This window comes from Hipposideros armiger, unplaced genomic scaffold (assembly GCF_001890085.2).
Source record: "Hipposideros armiger isolate ML-2016 unplaced genomic scaffold, ASM189008v1 scaffold_261, whole genome shotgun sequence".
NCBI lineage: Eukaryota > Metazoa > Chordata > Mammalia > Chiroptera > Hipposideridae > Hipposideros > Hipposideros armiger.
This window is the reverse complement of record NW_017731611.1, coordinates 220,408-239,839: the sequence shown is the minus strand read 5'-3', so window position 1 is coordinate 239,839 and position 19,432 is coordinate 220,408. Positions and strand designations below refer to the sequence as shown.

The 19,432-nt window shown below is 46.1% G+C and overlaps 1 protein-coding gene across 3 annotated transcripts in view; it reads left to right on the top strand.

Moving 5' to 3' along the window:
* AGBL4 (AGBL carboxypeptidase 4) overlaps nucleotides 1–18,132 on the top strand; it is a 1,130,159-nt gene extending 1,112,027 nt beyond the window's left edge. For all 3 annotated transcript variants that reach the window (XM_019656526.1, XM_019656525.1, XM_019656524.1), the window contains exons 12-13: nucleotides 10,568–10,664; nucleotides 16,717–18,132. In XM_019656526.1, the coding sequence (XP_019512071.1) occupies nucleotides 10,568–10,664; nucleotides 16,717–16,837 (218 nt within the window). In that variant the 3' untranslated portion in view covers nucleotides 16,838–18,132. The remainder of the gene's footprint in view (nucleotides 1–10,567; nucleotides 10,665–16,716) is intronic.
* The last annotated feature ends 1,300 nt before the right edge of the window (nucleotides 18,133–19,432 follow it).

The following is a 19,432-nucleotide window of genomic DNA, read 5'->3' as shown; positions in this document are numbered from 1 at the left end:
CTTCCAGAGCCGACTTCCAGAGCCATGGTCAACTGTCAGTGGGAAAAGGGAAGCGCTGCTGGGAAGTTGCTGGTGCCTGGAATGGAAGGGGAGGGGAGTGAGGGAGCCACAGCGTGAGCGGGGTAGTCGGGGAGCTGGAGGGAGAGACTGACTGCCCTCTCGAGGGAGCAGTGAGCCTGAGACAAACAGGTGGGTTATAAATACCAGCAGTCCAGATAGGAACCAGGGAGGCGCCTGAGAGGCCGAGGTGTGCTGGACATGGAACGAGGCCACTCTTCCTGCCAAAGCGACGGGGAGAGGGGGCTCGATGACTGTCTTATGAAGTCAGGGTAGCCTGGGAGGGCAGGTTCTTTTCCCCCTCCCCTGCCTCCAAGGGTCCATCCGGGGTTACTTTCTTCAGGCAGGAAAGCCAAGGCCCCTCTCAGTTAAGCCCTTGCCTGCCTCTCCCGTTTCACCTGCTACCTTCTACCAGATGCTGTGTATCTCCTAGACCACTGGTTCCCACCCAGGAGTGAACTCTCCACCCCTCTCCCGGGGAATGTTTGGCAATGTCTGAAGACATTTTTGGTTGTCACGTGAGGTGGGTGGCCCTGCCGGCATTCTGCTGGCATGTAGTAGAAGGGTCCAGGGACGCTGCTGGACATCCTACAATGTGCAGGGCAGCTCCTCACAGGATCATCCAGCCCAAAACGTCCATAGTGCCTGGACTATCAGCAGCCTGAGGGCAGGGCCACCCCTGGTTTTTTTTAACTCTGTATGCCCAGTGTATATACTCTGTATACCTAGTACATGGCCCGACACATAGGAGGTGCTTGATACGTGTCTATTGAATGAATAAATGAGTAACAAATAATGAATGAGTGACAACAACCTGCCTAGTGTGGTCTGAAGTCCAAACATCCCCCAAGGTCATCCCATCATTATACCTGATACCTTATACCTGACTCAGCCACATTATACTTGAGGTTAGATTTCCATCTGCTCCAGCCCAGCCAGTCTCGAGCCTGATTTCTCTTCCAAATACCCCATCAGGGTGGTAGGCACCACCTTCATTCCTGAAAAGGCCGGCCCTCATCTGTGTGTCTGGAAGGGATATCCCCTGCTCCTGGGAAACATTTCTCCTAGGGAAAACCAGAGAAGGAGTGAGAATTAGAGGTCATCTAAGTCAACCTCTGCCAATTTTACAGGAAGGGAAACTGAGGCATACAGCATGGAAGGGACCTGCAAGATTTTATCCCTGAGTACCCAGAAAACAAGACTGTACAAACAATTCCTTCATCTCTCCCTCCCTCTGCCTCTCTGTCCTTTTTCTCCCTCCCTCCCTTATCTTGTTTTTTTGGTTTGTTTGTTTTCTCCGTGCCTCTGTTAATCATCCTCACATGTGATAAATGGTGCCAGAAATAAGTTTGAACATGACCCACCCTTGCCCTTGAAGAGGTCGTGTTTTGTTGGAAATGACAGGTTCATAAATAATAATGATAATAAAAAGAGCTACTGCACACCAGCATTGTCCTGGGTGCTCTGGGTATATAATTTCTAATCAACATAATAATCTGGTGAGGTAGGTAGCATTACCCATTTTGGAGATGAACAAACTGAGGCTCAATGAAGGTGAGTAGCTTGCTCAGAGTCACACAGCTAAACTGTGTAGGAGCCAAGATTAAAACCCATGGTTTTCAGACTTTAAACCCCACATTCTAAATAGATGCACAACGGGATACAGTATCAGGGGACAAGGCTTAGACTGGCTTATGTAAGGCCATGGATGCCAGATTTAAGAGGTTAGCTCTTACCCTGCAGGTGACATGGAATCGGTGTAGGGTTGTAAATCAGGAAGTGACTTACAATTAGCATATGTGAGAACTGTCACCCTCAGCGAAAATGGGGAGAAACTGAAGGCAAGATGACTGATTAGGAGGCTGAAGCAATAGTTCAGATAAGAGATAAAGCTCTAAACTAAAGGAATGGCAGTGGGAGAACAGACGGGGGCAGCGTTATGATGTTCAAGAGGTAGAATCAGCAGCACTTGGTCCAGCACAGGCATTTCCTGCCCTTGAGAGGCAGCAAACAATGCAAAGTAAAAGGAGCCTGGAGTTAGACATATTTTTGTCCAAATCCTGGTAAATGCACTTTCCATTTACCTCAGTGATACTGAGGGTCAGGTGTGTGGGGGGAGGGGGAGAGGAGGAGGTACTGAACATCCAGCAAGGGGTTAGGCACACAGCCATAATTCCATTCCTGACTTCCTGGGTCTTCGCCCTCAGCTCTTAGCTAAGCAGGTGAACTCTGGCAGCATGCAGTAGGCGAAAAATGGCCCTCCAAAAGATCAAAGTTCTAATCCCCAGAACCTATAAATGTTACACTATATATTGGGTTGTCCAAAAAGTCATGACGCATTTTTGCAACGAAAAACAGAAAAGATCCGTCATGACTTTTCCGACAACCCAATAGAAACAAGGCTCTGTCCATATTATTAAGGACCTTGACGTGGGAGATTATCCTGGATTATCTGGGTGAGCCCTGAATACAACCTGCCTCATAAGAGGAAGGCAGAGGGAGGTTTGAAGAGGAGGAGGCAATGTGACTGAAGAGACAGAGAATGGAGTGACGTGGTCACAAGCCAAAGAATGCTGGCAGCCACCAGAAGCTGGAAGAGGCCAGAAACGGTTTCTCCTCTAGAACCTCCAGGGGGAATGTGGCCCTGTTAATCCCTTGGTTTTAGTCCATTGAAACTGATTTCAGATTTCTGGCCTCCAGAGCTGTGAGAAAATAAAATATGTGTTGTATTAAGCCACCAAGTTTGAGGTAATTTGTTACAGTGACAATAGGAAAGTAATATAGAGCCTCACAGTTATGCCAAACTTTAATTCTTTCTTGAATGATTTGTTCACCCTCCCCACCATTAATACGTATGCACTCATCTCTACTTGCTTTTTAAAGCTCCATTTCATGTATCAAAGAGGAGGTCTCTCTCCCTGTCAGACTGTCTCTCCCTTCCTTCTGTCTGTCCTCTCTGCCTTTCTGCTGTTCCTGCCTGTTTCAGCTTGCTGAGGCTCATTTCTGTTTCTCCTCTTACGCCTCTGTGTGTCTGCTTTTTTTAATTGTCTTCCTGTGTCATCCTCTCTTCCTCTCCCTCTCTCTCTCCCTCCCCATCGTCTACGTTTGTATCTTTCACTCTCTGTTTGATTCTCTCCCTTTGTCCTTCACTCCTATTTTTTGTATCTGTTCCTCACTCCATTTCTCTTCAGTTTTCAAGTTTGATTTTCTCTCAGCCCTTCCAGTGATTTTTCTTTCCTTATATTTCTGCTCCATCCTAGTCAGTTTCTCTTTGTTATCTTCCTGTCTGCAGCTTTCTCTTTTCGTCTCTGCCTCTGCCTATCTTCCTTTCTCTCTCTCTCTCTCTCTCTCTCTCTCTCTCTCTCTCTCTCTCTCTCTCTCTTTCTTTCTCTCGCCTCCTTACTTTGGGGGGACCTCAGGACTTGCCTGAAATTGAAAAGGACTCTGCAATTACATCTGCAGCCTCCACACCGCACTCCAGAGAAGGACTCATCTGTTTAGTCATGCACCTGTCCGACACCGTGGGAGGATGCGTGAGCGAGGCAGAGACAAGAAATATTTCATTGTCGCATTGTTCTTGTGGCTTCACCTAGAGGCTGCTAGACCGGTGCCTCTTAATAATCCAACAGTGCTGTCAGCTTTACCAAAGAGAAATCACTTTTCCTTGCCCTACCCCTCTGCAGAATTAATCAATCCCCTTTAATGATGACCATCTGTTGCCGGCATAGGTAGGAATGTGAGTGGAGAAAGAATTCTCGGTGGGGGTTTCCAAACAGGGTGCAGATAGTATAATAGTTCAATATTTTTATATGGCGGCAGGATGATGGCAAGGAAAGACATTCATGAGGACAAGACTGTGTTTGTTTTACTCTTCATTGTATCCCAACTCTTAGAACACTGTCTGGCATGTAGAAGGCATTTAATAAATATGTGAGTGAATGAATGAATGAGTGGATGGGCTTCAGTCTCCCTTGTACCGATACTTGATGTGCCTTATTGGACAAGTCACTTTCAATTTCTCATCTGCAGAATGAGGGTAGTAATCAAACCTGCCCAGCAAACAATCATGGGGAAAGAGGATGTGAAATACGGTATCTTAAGAGTGGGCCAGACCTCAGCTTTCTGCAAGGCAGGCAGTCAGGGGAGCTCGCTTCTGGTTCTGGAAGAGCTGCAGGGAGTGAAAACTGTAGAGGCAGCTTCAGAGATGCAGGCCTATGAGGGAAGGGGTGGGATGGAGAAGGGGGGCCACAGGCCAGGTGGGAGGATGCGTGCGTGAGACACTTCGCCTCTGGGACCGCTCTGGGAGGTAGGGAGGACCTTCCATCTGGAAACTGCCATGTGCTGAAGGAGGTGTTCCTGACCCCCACCAGGGAGAACTCATCCCCGAGCTTGCCCACTATCCCCAGTGGTGGGATTGGACTAGAGTTAGCAAGAGCCCAGTTATGAAATGACTGGTCAGGGCTCATGTTTCGGATGAGGAGCATCAGCTCATCCTTGGTGCCAGCCAGCTCCCTTGCCTCCCCCAAGCCCACCGAAACCCCACTTTTTCAATGAGCCCTCTTCTGACTACTCAATGCTGCGATTGCTCCCTGCCTCACCCCCTACACTCTCCTTACCCTGTTCTTTATCTTTATCTTTATAGCACTTATCAGTCTCTGGTATTCTCGATAGTTTATGAATGTATTAGGTTAACAGTTTGTCTCCTACAGCTGGAATGTAAACTTCATGAAGATAAGGATCCTTGTCACTTTTGTTCACTGTGTCAAGTGCCCAAAGTAACTTGACACATAGTAGGTTCTCAGTAAATACTTGTTGAATGAGAGAATGGGGATGGGATTTTTTCGTAAGCTTATTGTATTGAGGCCTTTGCTTGAACATCCCATGTTACTGCTGGAAAGGATTTGAGAGACTATACTTTTTACCCATAGAGACGTTAGGCCCAGAGAAGGGAGATGGCCAAGGTCACATCGCACGTTACTGATTGAAACCAGGCTGGTCTCTTGAGCCCCACTTAATGTGCTCATTCAATGTACCAGATCCAAGACTCTGAGACTAGAGAATGGAGGGTCCTGCAGTCACTGTCACTTTCCTAGAGACCTTGGGACACCCCAAGAATGCGTGTTTTCTGAGAGCAGAGGGCATGAGGTGGAGAGCAGAACAGAATGGACCATGTCATATAGTCAGCAAGAATATGTGACGTGAATAATCCCAAAGAGTTGGGAAACCATTTCCATCCTCCTATTTCCATTTTTTTTCTTATTTCTGATTTTTCCTGTTTCCTATTTCAGGACCTGGATGCTTAACATCTCATAGGCATCTTGAACTCAAACTTAACTCCTGTTCTCCCCCCTTGAACCTGTCCCACCAGCCCCCAGTCTTCTGCATTCCTGATCATGGCACCTCCATCCACCCAGATGCTAAATAAAGCTCAATAGGCGCTAATCACCCTCCATTCCTGCCTCTCCTTCAGGTCCTGCATCCAATCTGTCAGCAGGGCCTTCCGTTCTTCCCCCCCGAGCATATTTTTCCGTCTCTGCTGCCTTTGTCCTGGTCCAGGCCCCCTCGCCTTTCTCCTGGACCATTGCAGTAGTCTCCTGGCTGATCTATTGGGTTGTTGGAAGAGTCATGACACATTTTTGCAATGAGAAACATAGAAAAAATACGTCATGACTTTTCTGACAACCCAATACTTGCTTCTACTCTAGCTTTCTCATTTTAAGCACAGCAGTGACCTTTTAAAAATATAAATCAGACCATCTAATTTTTCTACTTAAAATTCTTTAGTAGCTCCCCATTCACTTAGAAAATCCAGGCTCTTTAAGGGGGCCCCAAGGCCCCACGTGCTTTAGTCCTTCCCTATCTCTCCACATCAGCCCTCTTTCAGTCCCTCTCTCCCACCAAAGACCCTTCCCACATGCCCCCTTTCCTCCTTCACAGACACTGCTGCACCCACTGTCCACTCTCAGTTCACAGGTCCTCTCCTGAGAGAGGCGCCCACACCCCTATCTAAAACGGCACCCCCATTGCCCTCAGCTACAGACCCAGTGTATTTTCTTCATAGCACTATTACAATTGCAATCAGGGATTTATTTGGGTTTTTTACCTTTGTTATCTATCTCTACTTCTAGACATAGGAACCAATGTCCTGGTTGTTTTTTATTTTGTTGGTTTGTTTCTTTACCACAAAATACCCTGAGCCTTCCAGAGAGCCTGAACATAGTAGGTGATCAATAAAGATACTGAGTGAATGAATGGTAGATACAACCATAGATATTCACTGGCTTTTATTGCCTACAGGACAGAAGTTTAAATTTCTCTATTTGGCTTTCACAGCCTTCACTGGTATGTCTCCAGCCTACTTACTATTGCAACCTCACCTTTCACTATACACTTCGGCTACATGGGCCCTTGGGCCTTTCTCTGTCTGACTTCTGACCCAGGGTCATTTGTCCCCCACCATGCTCCATGCTCCTACTGACGTTCATCTCTCTCTTCCTTCCCCATTTCAAATTCACCTTTGTCCTTTAAATCTTGGTCCCACTTCCAGGAAGCGTTTCACAATTCCTCCACTTGGAATTAGATCTCCTTCTACATGTCCATAGAATTTAGTGTTGGAATTTATGATCCCATTCAGGAGAGGGGAAAACATATGCATGGTGATAAAAGGCACTCATGTTCATATGCTACTTCTATCACTTTCAAGCCACAGGACTCTGGTTAATTGTGCAAACTCTCCTTTTTCAGTTTTCTCCTCTAAAATGTATGTAGGATTGTGCTTTCACCTTACAGGGTATTGTGAGGATTGGTAATAGTAACTACACTGTACAGTGCCCAAAGTAAGCTCTAGAAAAAAAGAAACAAGCAGTAGTTGCTTTTGTGAAGATGACAGTGCAACAGCCTACTTGGTAATATAGTGAATTGGGTCATGGTACTTTTCTCCTCTAGACTGTAAATGGCATTTGTCTAATTCTTCTTTATTTAAACCCAACCCCTGTCACTCTGAGTAGCAGTATATACATGGGAGGAGCCCAACAAATGTTGGAATGAACAAATGAGAATGAGCAGTAAATGTCCCAACCCTCGTTACCCATTGAAGGGTCCCTTGAAGTAGGAGACTGGGGCTTCTGACACCTACCCTTTAGTTCAAAACAGCTCTGGGTGGAAGTCACCGAATCAGTCTGAGTTTCAGACACTTCCAGCAGGACCCCGCTGCCTTACTGACTCAAGGGTCTTTCCCTGCCATCTGCAAGGTTCGATCAGCGAGCTATCGAAGAACCTGAGAAGGCTGATGTTTTCAACTGTCGGACCGTCCTGAGAGTTTTGTTGGTGATGGCACTGAAGAGTTGGCAGTTTTCTCCCCAGTCTTTTTCTCTCTTAATTCTGCAAAATATTGGAAAGGGTCCCGGCCAAGAGAGTTATTGCCTTCGCCTTGCCTGGATCTTAAATCTTTGTTCAAAGACAGCTTGTTTTAATTGAAAGTGTTCAATCAGTCTCTCCCCATCTCCCACCCACATCCCATTTCTTGACTCAAACAGGGTCATTGCAGTAAATAATCTGGAGTGAGGCGCTAAGGGTTTGAGGAATATGTAATATAGTTGGAGAGGGTGAAGGAAAGAGGGTTGTCCCAGACAACTGCCACCTTTAAAACATGGTCTTTTAAACAAAGCGTGTTTAAAGTGATCAACACCTCACAGTGGCACGTTTTGCAGGAACAGCCCAACTCCTTTCCCTCGTAGAGATGAAGAGTATTGATTACCAAGGCACTCTTCTAGCATGACTTCAAGTCTGGCTGTCAATGGGGAGGAAGAGTTCAGGCTTCCGTTTTCCCCATTCATTTATTTATTCAACACGTGTATGTCAGTCAGTCACACACTTCATCACAACAACCCTGTGAGGGGTTGTTCACATTTACAGATGAGGAAACTGAGGCTCAGAGAGATGGAATCGCTTATGCAAGATCATGCAGTGCTCTAGTTCTCTATTGCTACATAACAAATCTCCCCTAAACTTAGCATTTAAAGCAATAGCTATTCTCTCATGTTTTCTGTGGTTCAGCAATTTGGGAAGGGCTTGGCTGAGTGGTTCTAGCTTGGAGTCTTTGATGCAGTTACAGTCTGACAATGGCTGGAGCTGGAACAGCAGAATGCTGGAGGACTGTAGACTCACTGGGGATCTCTCTGTTATCGTCTCTCCACATAGTCGCAGGGCCTCTCCCTGCAGCCCCCCATTAGCTACTTTGGGCTTCCTCACAGCATCATGGCCTGAGGCAGTCAGACTGCATGGAGGTTCAGGTCCCCAGCTGGAGTATTCCAGCAAGCAAGGTGCAAATTACATCACCTTTTCTGACCCCTCCTCAGAAGTCCCACAGTGTCACTTCAGCCATTCTTTTGGTTATAAGTGAGTCGTAAGCCCACCCAGATTCAAGGATGGGGACATAGACCACACCTGTCAGTGGGAGGTGTGTCAAGGTTATATCATAGAAAAACATGTGAGATGGAAGCTATTCTTGCAGATATCTTTGGAAAATGCAATCTGCTGTGCACAGCATATGGCGGAGCTGAGATGTGGATTAGATACATGTGATTCCAAGACTTCTGCTGCAACTTTCAGCTCAGCTCACAGGAATCTCTCAAAGCTCTTAATGTTGGCACACACAATCATGATGTGGTCTCCTCGATCTGGCTAGAGCCTGGCTAGGTTAAAGCAGCCAGCTGCCTCGGCAGGCCCTGGCAGTGAGACTGCCTCCTGGGTCTGCTGGTCAGAGAGGCCATGCCCAATGCCAGCTTGTGAACTTTTTAAAGAAGGAGACAGAGAAGGTCAGTCATATCCAGGGGACGAAAGCAGGTGGCAGCCTCAGAGCACAGCGAGCCTGAGGCACATTGCACTGTCATAAACAACTCGTCTGGTGTTTTTCCTTCTCCCCCCAGGCACTGGCCTGGGATGACTCATCCTTTGACAGAAAAGGTGCCTTCAAATTGGGAAACAGCCCAGGGTTGTGGAAAGCTCACAGCTCTGGAGTCAGATGTTCCTGAGTTGGAGTTCTGATTCTCCTATTGCCAGTTACGTGGCCTTGGGCAAGTTCCTTAACCTTCCAGAGCAAAAGGGAAATAAAAATGCTTTCCTCACTAAGTTGTTTGAAAGATTAAAATGCATATGTAAACAGAGTACCCAGTGCAGTGCCAGGTACATAGCAGGTGCTCCCTAAATGCTAGTTCTCATGCCCTGTTTCATGCCCAACCCCAACTTGGGGACTGTTGAAGAAAGTGGTAAGAACTCACTTGACTGTTCCTCAAACGCTAGTCCAGCTCCATGACCCTGGATGGAAGGAGTGGTGGCCGAAACATATCCAGCAAAATAACAACCACACTAAGGTGTCTAGAAGCTGAAAGGAGTCAGCCCTGTTAGGCATGGCAGCATGGGAGAGTGGTCTGGAAAGATGGCATGGTATGGGCAAAGGCCCGGAGGCAAAGGCTCAGTATCACTGGAGTTGAAGGGCAAGGGGTTGAAGGTGGGAGGCAGGCAGGCATGTGGCACAGAGTCTCATTAGGGCAGGGTGACAGTAGTCCAAGGGAAAGGTGGTACTGGCCCTTTCTAGGATGATAGCAAGGGGCTAGAGAGAAGTGGACAAACTCAAGTGATAAGAGGTCTCATGGAGAGGAATTGGTGACAGTTTGCACATTCAGTGGTAAGGTGTACGAGGTGAGTGATACGTGCTTTGAATGAAGCCAGTTCAGAAGCCATGGATGTATGGGGCAAGGGGAGAGAAGTGTCATGGAAGGCTTTACTAAAGTGATATCACCTAACTGGAGTATAAATTAGCCAAGGGAAGGGGCGGAGGGTGGGACTTCAGGCAGAGGTAAGAGCACATATGAAGGCCCAGAGATGTGCGTTATCTTGCACAGAGCACATACTCTGTGTTATTGAATAGATAATTGTTGTACCAATTCATACTAAAGCGTTAATGGTCCATATGGTCCCCAGGGAGCTTGTACTTTAACAAGTCATGAATCCTTACCCTAAAGATTCATTATTGCTAGATTTCAAGGTGGAATGGAGACACTATTTAAGGTAAGAGGGTTTTACTATTGTCCTTGAGGTTACCAAAGTAGATGCCTGATCCCTGAAGGTCAAGCAGGCCCTGTTCTATGTATAACAAAGGGTCTCTTGCTCTTGGGTCTTACTTATCTGCCTTCAACCTGAACAACCTGAAGCCAGACCACGGAAATCCAATGATTCCCAAAGGGACATAGTATATTCTGAAAAGCTATGAACACAGGGACCTTAGGAAAATTGTATACCTTCTCTGCACCTGTTTCCTCATCTGTAAAATGAGGAAAATAATAGTATCTACCATACAAGGTTTTGTGAGAATTAAAAAAGACTGTCTGTAAAAAAGCTTAGACTAGTGAGTGGTGTGACTGTTTTTATTACTGTTACTTTTATTACTAGTCCTCTCTTCACTCTGTCTCATTCCTTTTTCAAAGTTGCTCCTTAACACACACACTTGCAGATATGAAGCTGGGGCAGAATGTGGCGAGAACGTTTTTGGATTATTATCGGCTGAACTCCATGGTTGAGAAAGTGACGGTTCCCATGCCGAGGCTGCGGTAAGTGGCAGAGCAGAACAGTGTGGGCTGGAGTCCTGCTTCGCTGGCTTCATGTTCAGGAGCGACTTCCCTGAGATGGTCTCTGGCCCTCAGTTTCCCATCTGTGGCCTGGGAAAGAAACCCCGGCCTTGTCACAGAGAGCGTATGAGGCAGAAGAGCTTCACAGCGTATTTCCTGAGTATGTAGTGTCATTATGGGGTCAGACAGTGATGGGTAGCCCCACGTCTGGGTCTATCATGGGAGTCCACAAGGTTGGGGATTGCTGGGGAGCCAAGTCCAGTCATTGTTCTATGTTCGTCTGGGGGTTTCCATATGCCACTTCATCTGACAGCTCATCCTCTAGGATTTCTGTATCATCTAGGCTCTCTGATCCTTCCATTTCCTCATCTGTAAAGAGAGGACAATGGTGCTTAACTTGGAAGATTATTGGGAGATGTGTGTTAAAGCACCCTGCACAGTGCCAGACATACATATCTCCCCTCAAGATGGGAAGGTTCAGGGCTGGGGAGCACACGCCCCTGATTAGTTTCATCTTGGGTCCTCTGCTGGAGTCAACTTCTTGGGCTAGTGAGGAGAGACGATCAGGAGATGAGTATCATTCCTGGGGGCTGGACCAGGGCCGAAAGTACTGGGATTCCCATGCCTGCTGGCAGTAAGTCCAGTGAGCAGTTGGGCACGGACATCCCATGGCACCTGGGTTATGCTGACCCTGCCCAGCCTCTTGGCCTCATTTCCTGCTCCCCTGGTGGTCCAGACTCCATGAAGGACATGAAGATGCCGAGCTTACTCCTCCTAACAGACCAGTCTTCCCACTGACCTTGCCCATGACCTTGACCATGTACTTTGCTGCCTTAGGACCTTTGCACCTTCCTCCCTCCCGTTATTAACAAAAAACTATATTAATCATTGTTATTTATTGAGTGAAGTAACTGTACATGATCTTATTTATTTATTCCTTACAGATATTATATTCCCCATATTACAAAGGAGGAAAAGGGAGCTCAGAAAGGAGAAAAGAATTGCCCAAGGCCAAAGAGTTTTTGTCAGAGCCAGGATTTGATCCTCAGAGTTTATGATTCCAAAGCTGGACTGAAACCCAGCTAAGCTCCACCTGGGAAGTGTGGGTTCAAATTCTTTCTTCGGCTCATGCTAGCTGTGGGGTCTTAGGCGAGATTCTTGGCCTCTTGAAACATTTCTCTACCAATCTATAAAGTTGAGGCGATAACAACAACCTTTAAAGATAGTTTTAAAGATTAGATACAAGCGTAGTACAGTGTCTGGCCATCGGTAGGTGCTCAATAAATGCTTTCATCTCTGGTTTCTGGGTTGCAGTCCCAGATGTCCAGCAAGTTCATCACCACCTAGGGGAAGCCCCTGGACCTCTCCGGTTGGGCTGGACGATGTCTCAGGTCTTACAGTTCCACGCAGAGCCTGCAGGACCATGTATTCTGACTCATACTCTGTCTCAGATTGTTCACCAGTCATGTGGGGTCTTTGTGCCCCCAGTGCTGGTGCAGTAGAAACTCCTTCAGGTTTTCTTACTCTGTGCTTCCACGGTACCTAGACTGTCCTCAGCATGCCTTCGTGTATACGTTCTGTGAATTCATTCATTCACTTAGGAAAACATCACTTTATGCCAGGGCCCTGGGGGGAGGAAGGGAGCTGAAATGAATAAATGATTAAGGCCTGGCCCTGCCTTTGAGGAGCTCACCTCTAGAGGAAAGTGCTCAGTTTATTCTTAGAAGTCATTCTTGATTGGTTCAAGCTCTTAAAAATTTAAAGCTTTATAAAACTCAAAAGAATTCTTAGAATCTCATTTGCAAGTTAATTTGGGGATTGTCTCTGTCAGGTCCTCTGTCAGCCAGAATAAAACGATCTTGATCCTTAATCACATTTTTCTGCATGTTGCATTGGCATAGACCAATGGTGTGGCGCTGATACTCAGGGGAGCTTTAGCGATCATCTAGGCCCCCTCTTCATGACACGGATGAGGAAGTTGAGGCCCAGGGAGCAGAGGGGCTGGTCAGATGCAGGAGCGGAGCCTGGGCCTCACGATCCTCAGCCTGATTATCTCAGCATCCGTTAGTGAAGAGTTCTTTGAGATGGGGGATGCAGGACCCTGAAACTGGACGGAAAGGGTGCAGGGGAGTTTTCGGCGCCCTGATTTCACCTGTTCATGGAACCCCCTTGTCCTGAGCTTTGAAGCCCTCTTTAGAAAACAGCAGGAGAGTGCATTCCTCAAAGTTCACAGCCTTGAGGACTGGAGGTAAACCCACCCTTAAATTAAGAAAAACAAAATTAACTCTCTCTCCATTCCCACACCTCTGCCTCATCCAGCTATGAATACCACGTAGCTCTCAATTGGTCAGAAACTCTTTAAAAATGAATTCCCAGGAGGATATACAGCTCTGATTTGGGATCGGAATATTTCCTTTTTCTTGTATTATTTTCCACCCAAGCATCAAATAGCATAAGTGAAAGAAGAGTTCTAGTTTTAAAGGAAAATTACATGTTTTGACTCAAAATTAATCTTTGTTTTCTCTCACCTCTATGGATAATTATAATGTATCAGTTTATACACTAGTGCTGGCAGAAACCTGTGAGCATCCCTGGGTGCCGGGCCACCCTTCAGAGAGGGGTCCCTGGGGAGGGTCAGCAATGTGAGCGTGAGAGCACAGGCCCAGGGACACGGCGTTGGCGGCCAAACCTGAGACCCCACACTTATCTGGACCACAGTGACACAGTCACTGGGCTAAAGCTCAAAATGCCCCATCAAGATGGATAAAAATTAAGTCAGGAAAAATGAACAGGGCAGGTGAGCTTCAGTGAGGAGACAGAGCATGAGTGTGAAGGGTGGGCTGGCCTCTGAGCATGAGATGGACTCAGGCTTAGCGACAGGCTGGGGGGGCTCATTCCATGGCGGGGTTTGATGTGTGTGTGTGTGTGTGGGGGTATCATCAGCTACTCAACACACTGGAGCCCACCATGTGTCAGGCCCTGTACTGGGTGCTTGGGGACACATAGATAGCCCCTGCCCACCAGAAGCCAAAATTTACAGAGGAGAAAGGCATGTACATAGGCAAAGATAACAAACAGTATGTATCAGATTACACCCTCTCTCAAACACCTGTCATGGCTCCCTATTCAGGATAATGTTCCAGTTCTTTCTGTTGCTAACACAAAGCCCTGGCATACATTTGAAACTTAGTTTACAGCCTCTTAGCACACCCCTTCCCCTGTGAACACCATCTTCACCCCACCTGCTTTCTACCACTTCACGCTCAGTACTTCCAAGTGAACAAGTCAGCTATCTCCATACCTCCCTCCATGTCTTTGTCCGTTGTTTTCCCTCTTCCTGCAACGTTCTCCCTTTTTGCCATTAGATGGTGAACTCCTACTTATCTTTCAAAGTCTAGTCCAAATATCACACCTCTGTTTCCATGTTCCTGTTCTCCACCTGAGATAGAGCTACTTCCTCTCTGCTGGCTTCCTGGCTGCATGTTGCACACACCTGCAGCTGGTATGTTTTGGACTGTGTTGTCATGGCATCTTTGCATGTTTGGCTTCTCCACTAGACAGCTTGCTCCCTGAAGAACTATCTTAGTCACTTATGTATCCTTTGTGCACAGTGCAGGGGCTGGCATGGAGTAAGTCCTAAATAAGCCCTGAATGTATGAATTAAGCAATGCTAGAACTGAAGAAGCTCCTAAGAGTCTCTGTTGCAACCCCTTGGTGTTATAGGAAAGAAAAGGAGACCCAGTTGGAAGTTACTCTCCACGCCATCTGGCAAGCATTTGGGGCCAGCCAGAGTATCCCAGGAAGGCTTCAGGGAGGAAGTGGAGTTTGCACTTGGTGTTAAAGGACATGTGGAATTTAAATGGATGAAGTAGAAGGGGACAGAAGAGATTCCCTGTTGGAGGATAGGATGTGGAATGTGGGAAACAGGACCTAAAAAGAGGCACACTAAGAAAATGACAAGACCAGGATGTTTAGAGCAACAGAGATGGTAAATATAAGACTAAAAGTTTATTTCTGTTCATTAAGCACTCCTCAAGCACCTACTCTATACCAGGCCTGTTGTGCTTTGTTCAGGAGTTATAGAGAAAAATCAAGCAACTCAAACTCACATTCTTGTGAGAGAAGCAGACGGACAAAGAACTACCTAGAGAATGGCGTGCTAAGGCATGAGGTACAAAGTTCTTCAGAAGCCTCTTGAGAGGCCTATTTTCTGGGAAGTCAGATTCCCAAAGGACATGAGTCTGGAGAGGTAGGGGAAGGCATTATAGGAAGAGAAACAGCCTCTGTGGGAGCCCAGAGGTATGCGATGTGGGTTTTGTCTCTCTCTAGAACCCCATCTTTAGTTACAGAGGCTCTCTACCTGTGTAATGACCCCACCAGTCATTCTGCACATTCACACCCCTCCCTGGCCACTGCACACCTTATCCCCATGCCACCGTCTACCTCAGGCTGTCCCACCTGTGACCATACCTCTACTACCATAAACATACACATCTTATTTCCCGTACTCCCTTGGGTGTTAAGAACCACACCCCTCAATGACATATGAATGGCACCTTGTAATTTGCAGAGCACTTCCTCCAACTCCCTTACACCAGAGTTTATGAGGCCAGAAGGACATGGTATCTTGGATGTGCTCCAGGCTGTTGATAGGTACTGAGGTCTATCTCTATCTCACCCATGCTATACAGCCTTGCCATGTTAGCAAGGTCGTTCAGTGAGTATGGAATTTCAAGCAGTGAGGCTTCCTGTTGGGGGAGATATTTTGAAGCGAGGTGTCTCCTTTGTGTGCTACCACCTATTCTGTCTTTAGCTTATTCATGACTCATTTACAGTGAAGGAAAATGGATACTCCAAAGTCAGAGTATGATGGGCGACCATAAGTCATTTCTTCAATCCTAACTCAAGTAGCCCAAGAGATTCCCATGTTTATAGCATTTACCATTTTCTACCACACATTGTAGTTCTTTATCATTTTGTGTAGTTATTTTGTGCAACTGTCTCTTCTACTAAACTGTATGTAGCTTGAGAACAGCATTAATGTCTGACTCATTTGTGTCACCTCCAGAGACCATTGGGCCATACCTAGCTCCTAGCACCACGCCTTTGTGAGTTATAGCAGGCAAGGGAAGACACGAGGTGTGTTTACTCATATTACCTCATTCTACCGCACAACACCCCTGCAAGATTGGAATGTTTTATCCCCATTTTACAAATGAAGCTCAGAGAAGTTAAATAGCTTGCCCACAGTCACACCTCTCATATATAGCTGACCTGGGAATTCAGTTGACATCTTTTTGGCTCTAAAGCCTTTTCTTTCCACTGCAAATACATCTTAGCCCACTGCATGAATGAATGTCACATCAACTAAACAGTCACAAGACAACAAACAAACAAGGTCCTTTGTGAGGGAAAATGCAGAAGTGACTAAGACTTGGTCCCTGCCTGTAAGGAGCTCATAATCTAGGCTATGAGGAAACAAGACAGTGGACAATTGCTAAAGAATAGTGTTAAGGGTATGTATTGGGTGCTGGGTGCTAAGACACAGAGATGGCCCAGGCACATCTCTGCCTTCCAAGCTGTGGGGTAGACAGATCCATCATGCAATGCCATAATTAGGCTACGCTGAGAAATATAAAGGGGACTCTGGAGCCCGGATGGTTATAAAGGGAATGTGGTCCTAAGCTCTCCCAAGCTGTGGGTCTTCTCTGTGTCCATCCCCACCCCATTGTAAATGGATAGATGAGTTAGAATCAAGGTAGAAACATGAAAGAGTTAAGCTGTAGGACAGCTAAGTTTTCTCCAGAACCAGAATGATACAATATATCCATCCATCCACCTAATAGCCATTCATTGAGCCATGGTACTTGCTTTGAACCAGGCCCTGGGCTGGGTTCCCAAGACAAGACAAGGCTATTTACTGTTCGTAGGAGGTCACAGTCCAACGGGGGAGATAGACATGCACACATGATTTCAATATAGTGTGTATATGTGCTGTCTTTCTTCTCTCTTTCTGTTATCTCCTCCTTTGCAGGAAAGAAAATCCCCCTCCCTACAAGTACCCACTCCTGAGGGGCCCGGCCAGCAACTACCCCAACGGCAAAGGGAACAAGAAGAGCCCAGTGAACCACAAAGACCCTTCAAACTCTTTTTAAGGACATGGAGTCCAGGGAGGTCTTGTGGAAGCAGCAGCATGCATTTCCTGCTGGGGCATGAAATTAATCACCCTTCTAGTTTCCAAGATAAAGGCTGTGGGATAATGAATAAGCTAGCAAAAGGGAAGGGGAAAAAAGTGAGAAATTTCATCATCGATTTTCCCTTTTACCAATGGAAAATCAATTGTAAGCCTTCAGCTTAAGGCTCAGGAACAAAATAGGAGGCTCAAACCAGGCGAGTACAGATGCTCTTTTCCACCATATAGAGATCCTCCCAGGAAGAGGAAAACCTACACATCCCTTTTGAGAGGTTTGACACATCTCAGGTCAGTGCTTTCAAGCCCCTTTACTTTTTTAATTTGTGTCGTTACTACAGGTGGTTACCTTTTGGAATAATCTATGGCTGTTTACAGTTTTAGAAAAACAGTGTCCATATTTGCTGATTCCAAACAACATCAACAACACATAGAACCCAAGACAAATGTACTGTTGGGAACAATGAGACAGAATTTTTGAAATCACAGAGGTCTTAGACATTTGGTCACTTTATGTATGAGCTGCACACTCCCTAACTCCCAAACCCCAGCTCTCAGAAAACTGTTCTAAGAGCTATTTCCCATTGACCTGGGTAGTTTAAATGAGATTTTAGCTCCAAAGACAAAAAGTGTTGGTCACTCATCCCAGAAGGACTATCATGGTTAAGATCTCCAGATCCTGTTGTCATGAGTCAAGCCTGGTCACTGAAGAGGAGGGCATTGATAGTCTGCAATGGGAAAAGGCTAGTTGTCAGGTAAGGGAGATGCAAAAGACAAAAGGATGCACTCTGAGGCAGGTGGGGATGATAAAATAAAACAACAGCAGTAGCAATTCCCAAGGTGGGGCAAGCTTATTATTGTGCATTTTTCTAAAGAGTAAAGTGCCTTTGTATGATGAATGGGTCCAGGAGAGTCTGCTCTCTTCCTGTCTGTGAAGCAGCAGGCTGAGTCACCATGACAGCCTGCTAATTAAAATGACCTCCCGGAAATGAGGATTAGGAGATAGGGAGAGGCTCCGGGGGGATAGGGCCTTTAGCACAAAGCTCCAGTTAAGCATTTTTTTGCTTTGGGTTGGAGATTTTCTAAGTTTGTTGCAAAAATCAAGAGCAAAGCTTATTCTGCCTTTGCTTATCGGTTTTCAGAGATTGTAACAAAAAACCATATGTTAGCTGGCTACAAATGTTGTGTTGTATGTACAGCTTCTCCTGTGGGTTCTTGTTGCCCAGAGGAACACAAATAAAGTGGTGTATGCAGCTCTTCTGTTCCTGTAAGCATTCTTGGCACCTTTTTCTTTAGTCCCCCACTCCCTCAAGAACCAGCCAGCCAACCCAAATTTGGTGTACCCATCACTTTGCTGTCCGGGACTCTATCATAAAGATAAGGAAGAACAGTCAAGACTACACTTTTCAGCAGTCGCCGTGTCAATGTCCTGGGGAAGTTTAACTGACTGAAACCAGCTCACTGTGAGCCAAAAGTGCGTCTTGTCTTTCAGGAATGATAACACCTCTTAAGACAGCATAAATAGAGGCAGGTTGCATAAAACAAGAAAGATGATAGTCTACATCTATTTTTCTCTGGTCAGGCCACTTCTATATGTTGTGTCTATATTTAAGCCCCACTTAAAAAAAAAAACCTGCTTTGATTGATTGGATCACAAGCTTCACAAGCAGCTAGTGGTTTACAAGCAAAAACTTGGAGTCAGGCAACTCTGGGTTCTAATTCTGCCTCCAAACCCTGGTTTTGTCTCTTAATATCTGTATTATGGGGCTGGCCAAGTGGCTCAGATGGTTAAGAGCTCGCTCAAGAGTGTGAGCTCTGAGCAACAGCGGTTTGATGCCCAGCCCGAGCTGAGCTGCTGCTGAGCTGCCAACAGGTGGCAGGATGGCTCAGCTAAAAAAAGTTAAAATTAAAATAAATAAATAAATATCCGTATTATGTTGGGCACCACACCTGTAACATGGTAAGAGTAATATCTACCTCATTATAATGGTTATAGAGGCGTAATGAACTTAGTAAGGGAAATGCCAGCCAAGGTGCTCAATAAATGAGAGCTATGCTATTGGGAATGTGACCAGAATGGTGAGGTGTCTGAAAATCAGTTTCCATTAGAAATGGGTGAGGAGACTGGAACTGTTTGTCCCTGAGATGAAAAATAAGAGGGAATGGGGGTAGGAAAGCAAGGTCACAATCTCTCCAAAGTTAAAAGGATATATTGGACATTCTGTTTTTGTCCCAAGGAAGCAAACTTGTTCTCTGTTGTCAAAGGGAAGAACCAAATCCATGGAGGCACTCTCAGTAAGACAGGTTTCAGCTCAAAAACAAGGAAAACGTTCTAGTGAATAGAGTTGCTAACGATTGGATGGGCTCCCTTGGAAACAGTGAGCTCCCTATCACCAGAGGTATGCAAACAGTCTGAATGAACATCCGTCATGGGGGCAATGGGGGGTTCCTTCTCTAGAAGGATGCTGAGTGCTCTGTGGCATAACCTCCTAGTCTGTAAATCTGGAGAGAAATGACATAAGGCCGCGGTTACATTCTTGATGTTAGAGAATGGAGTGTA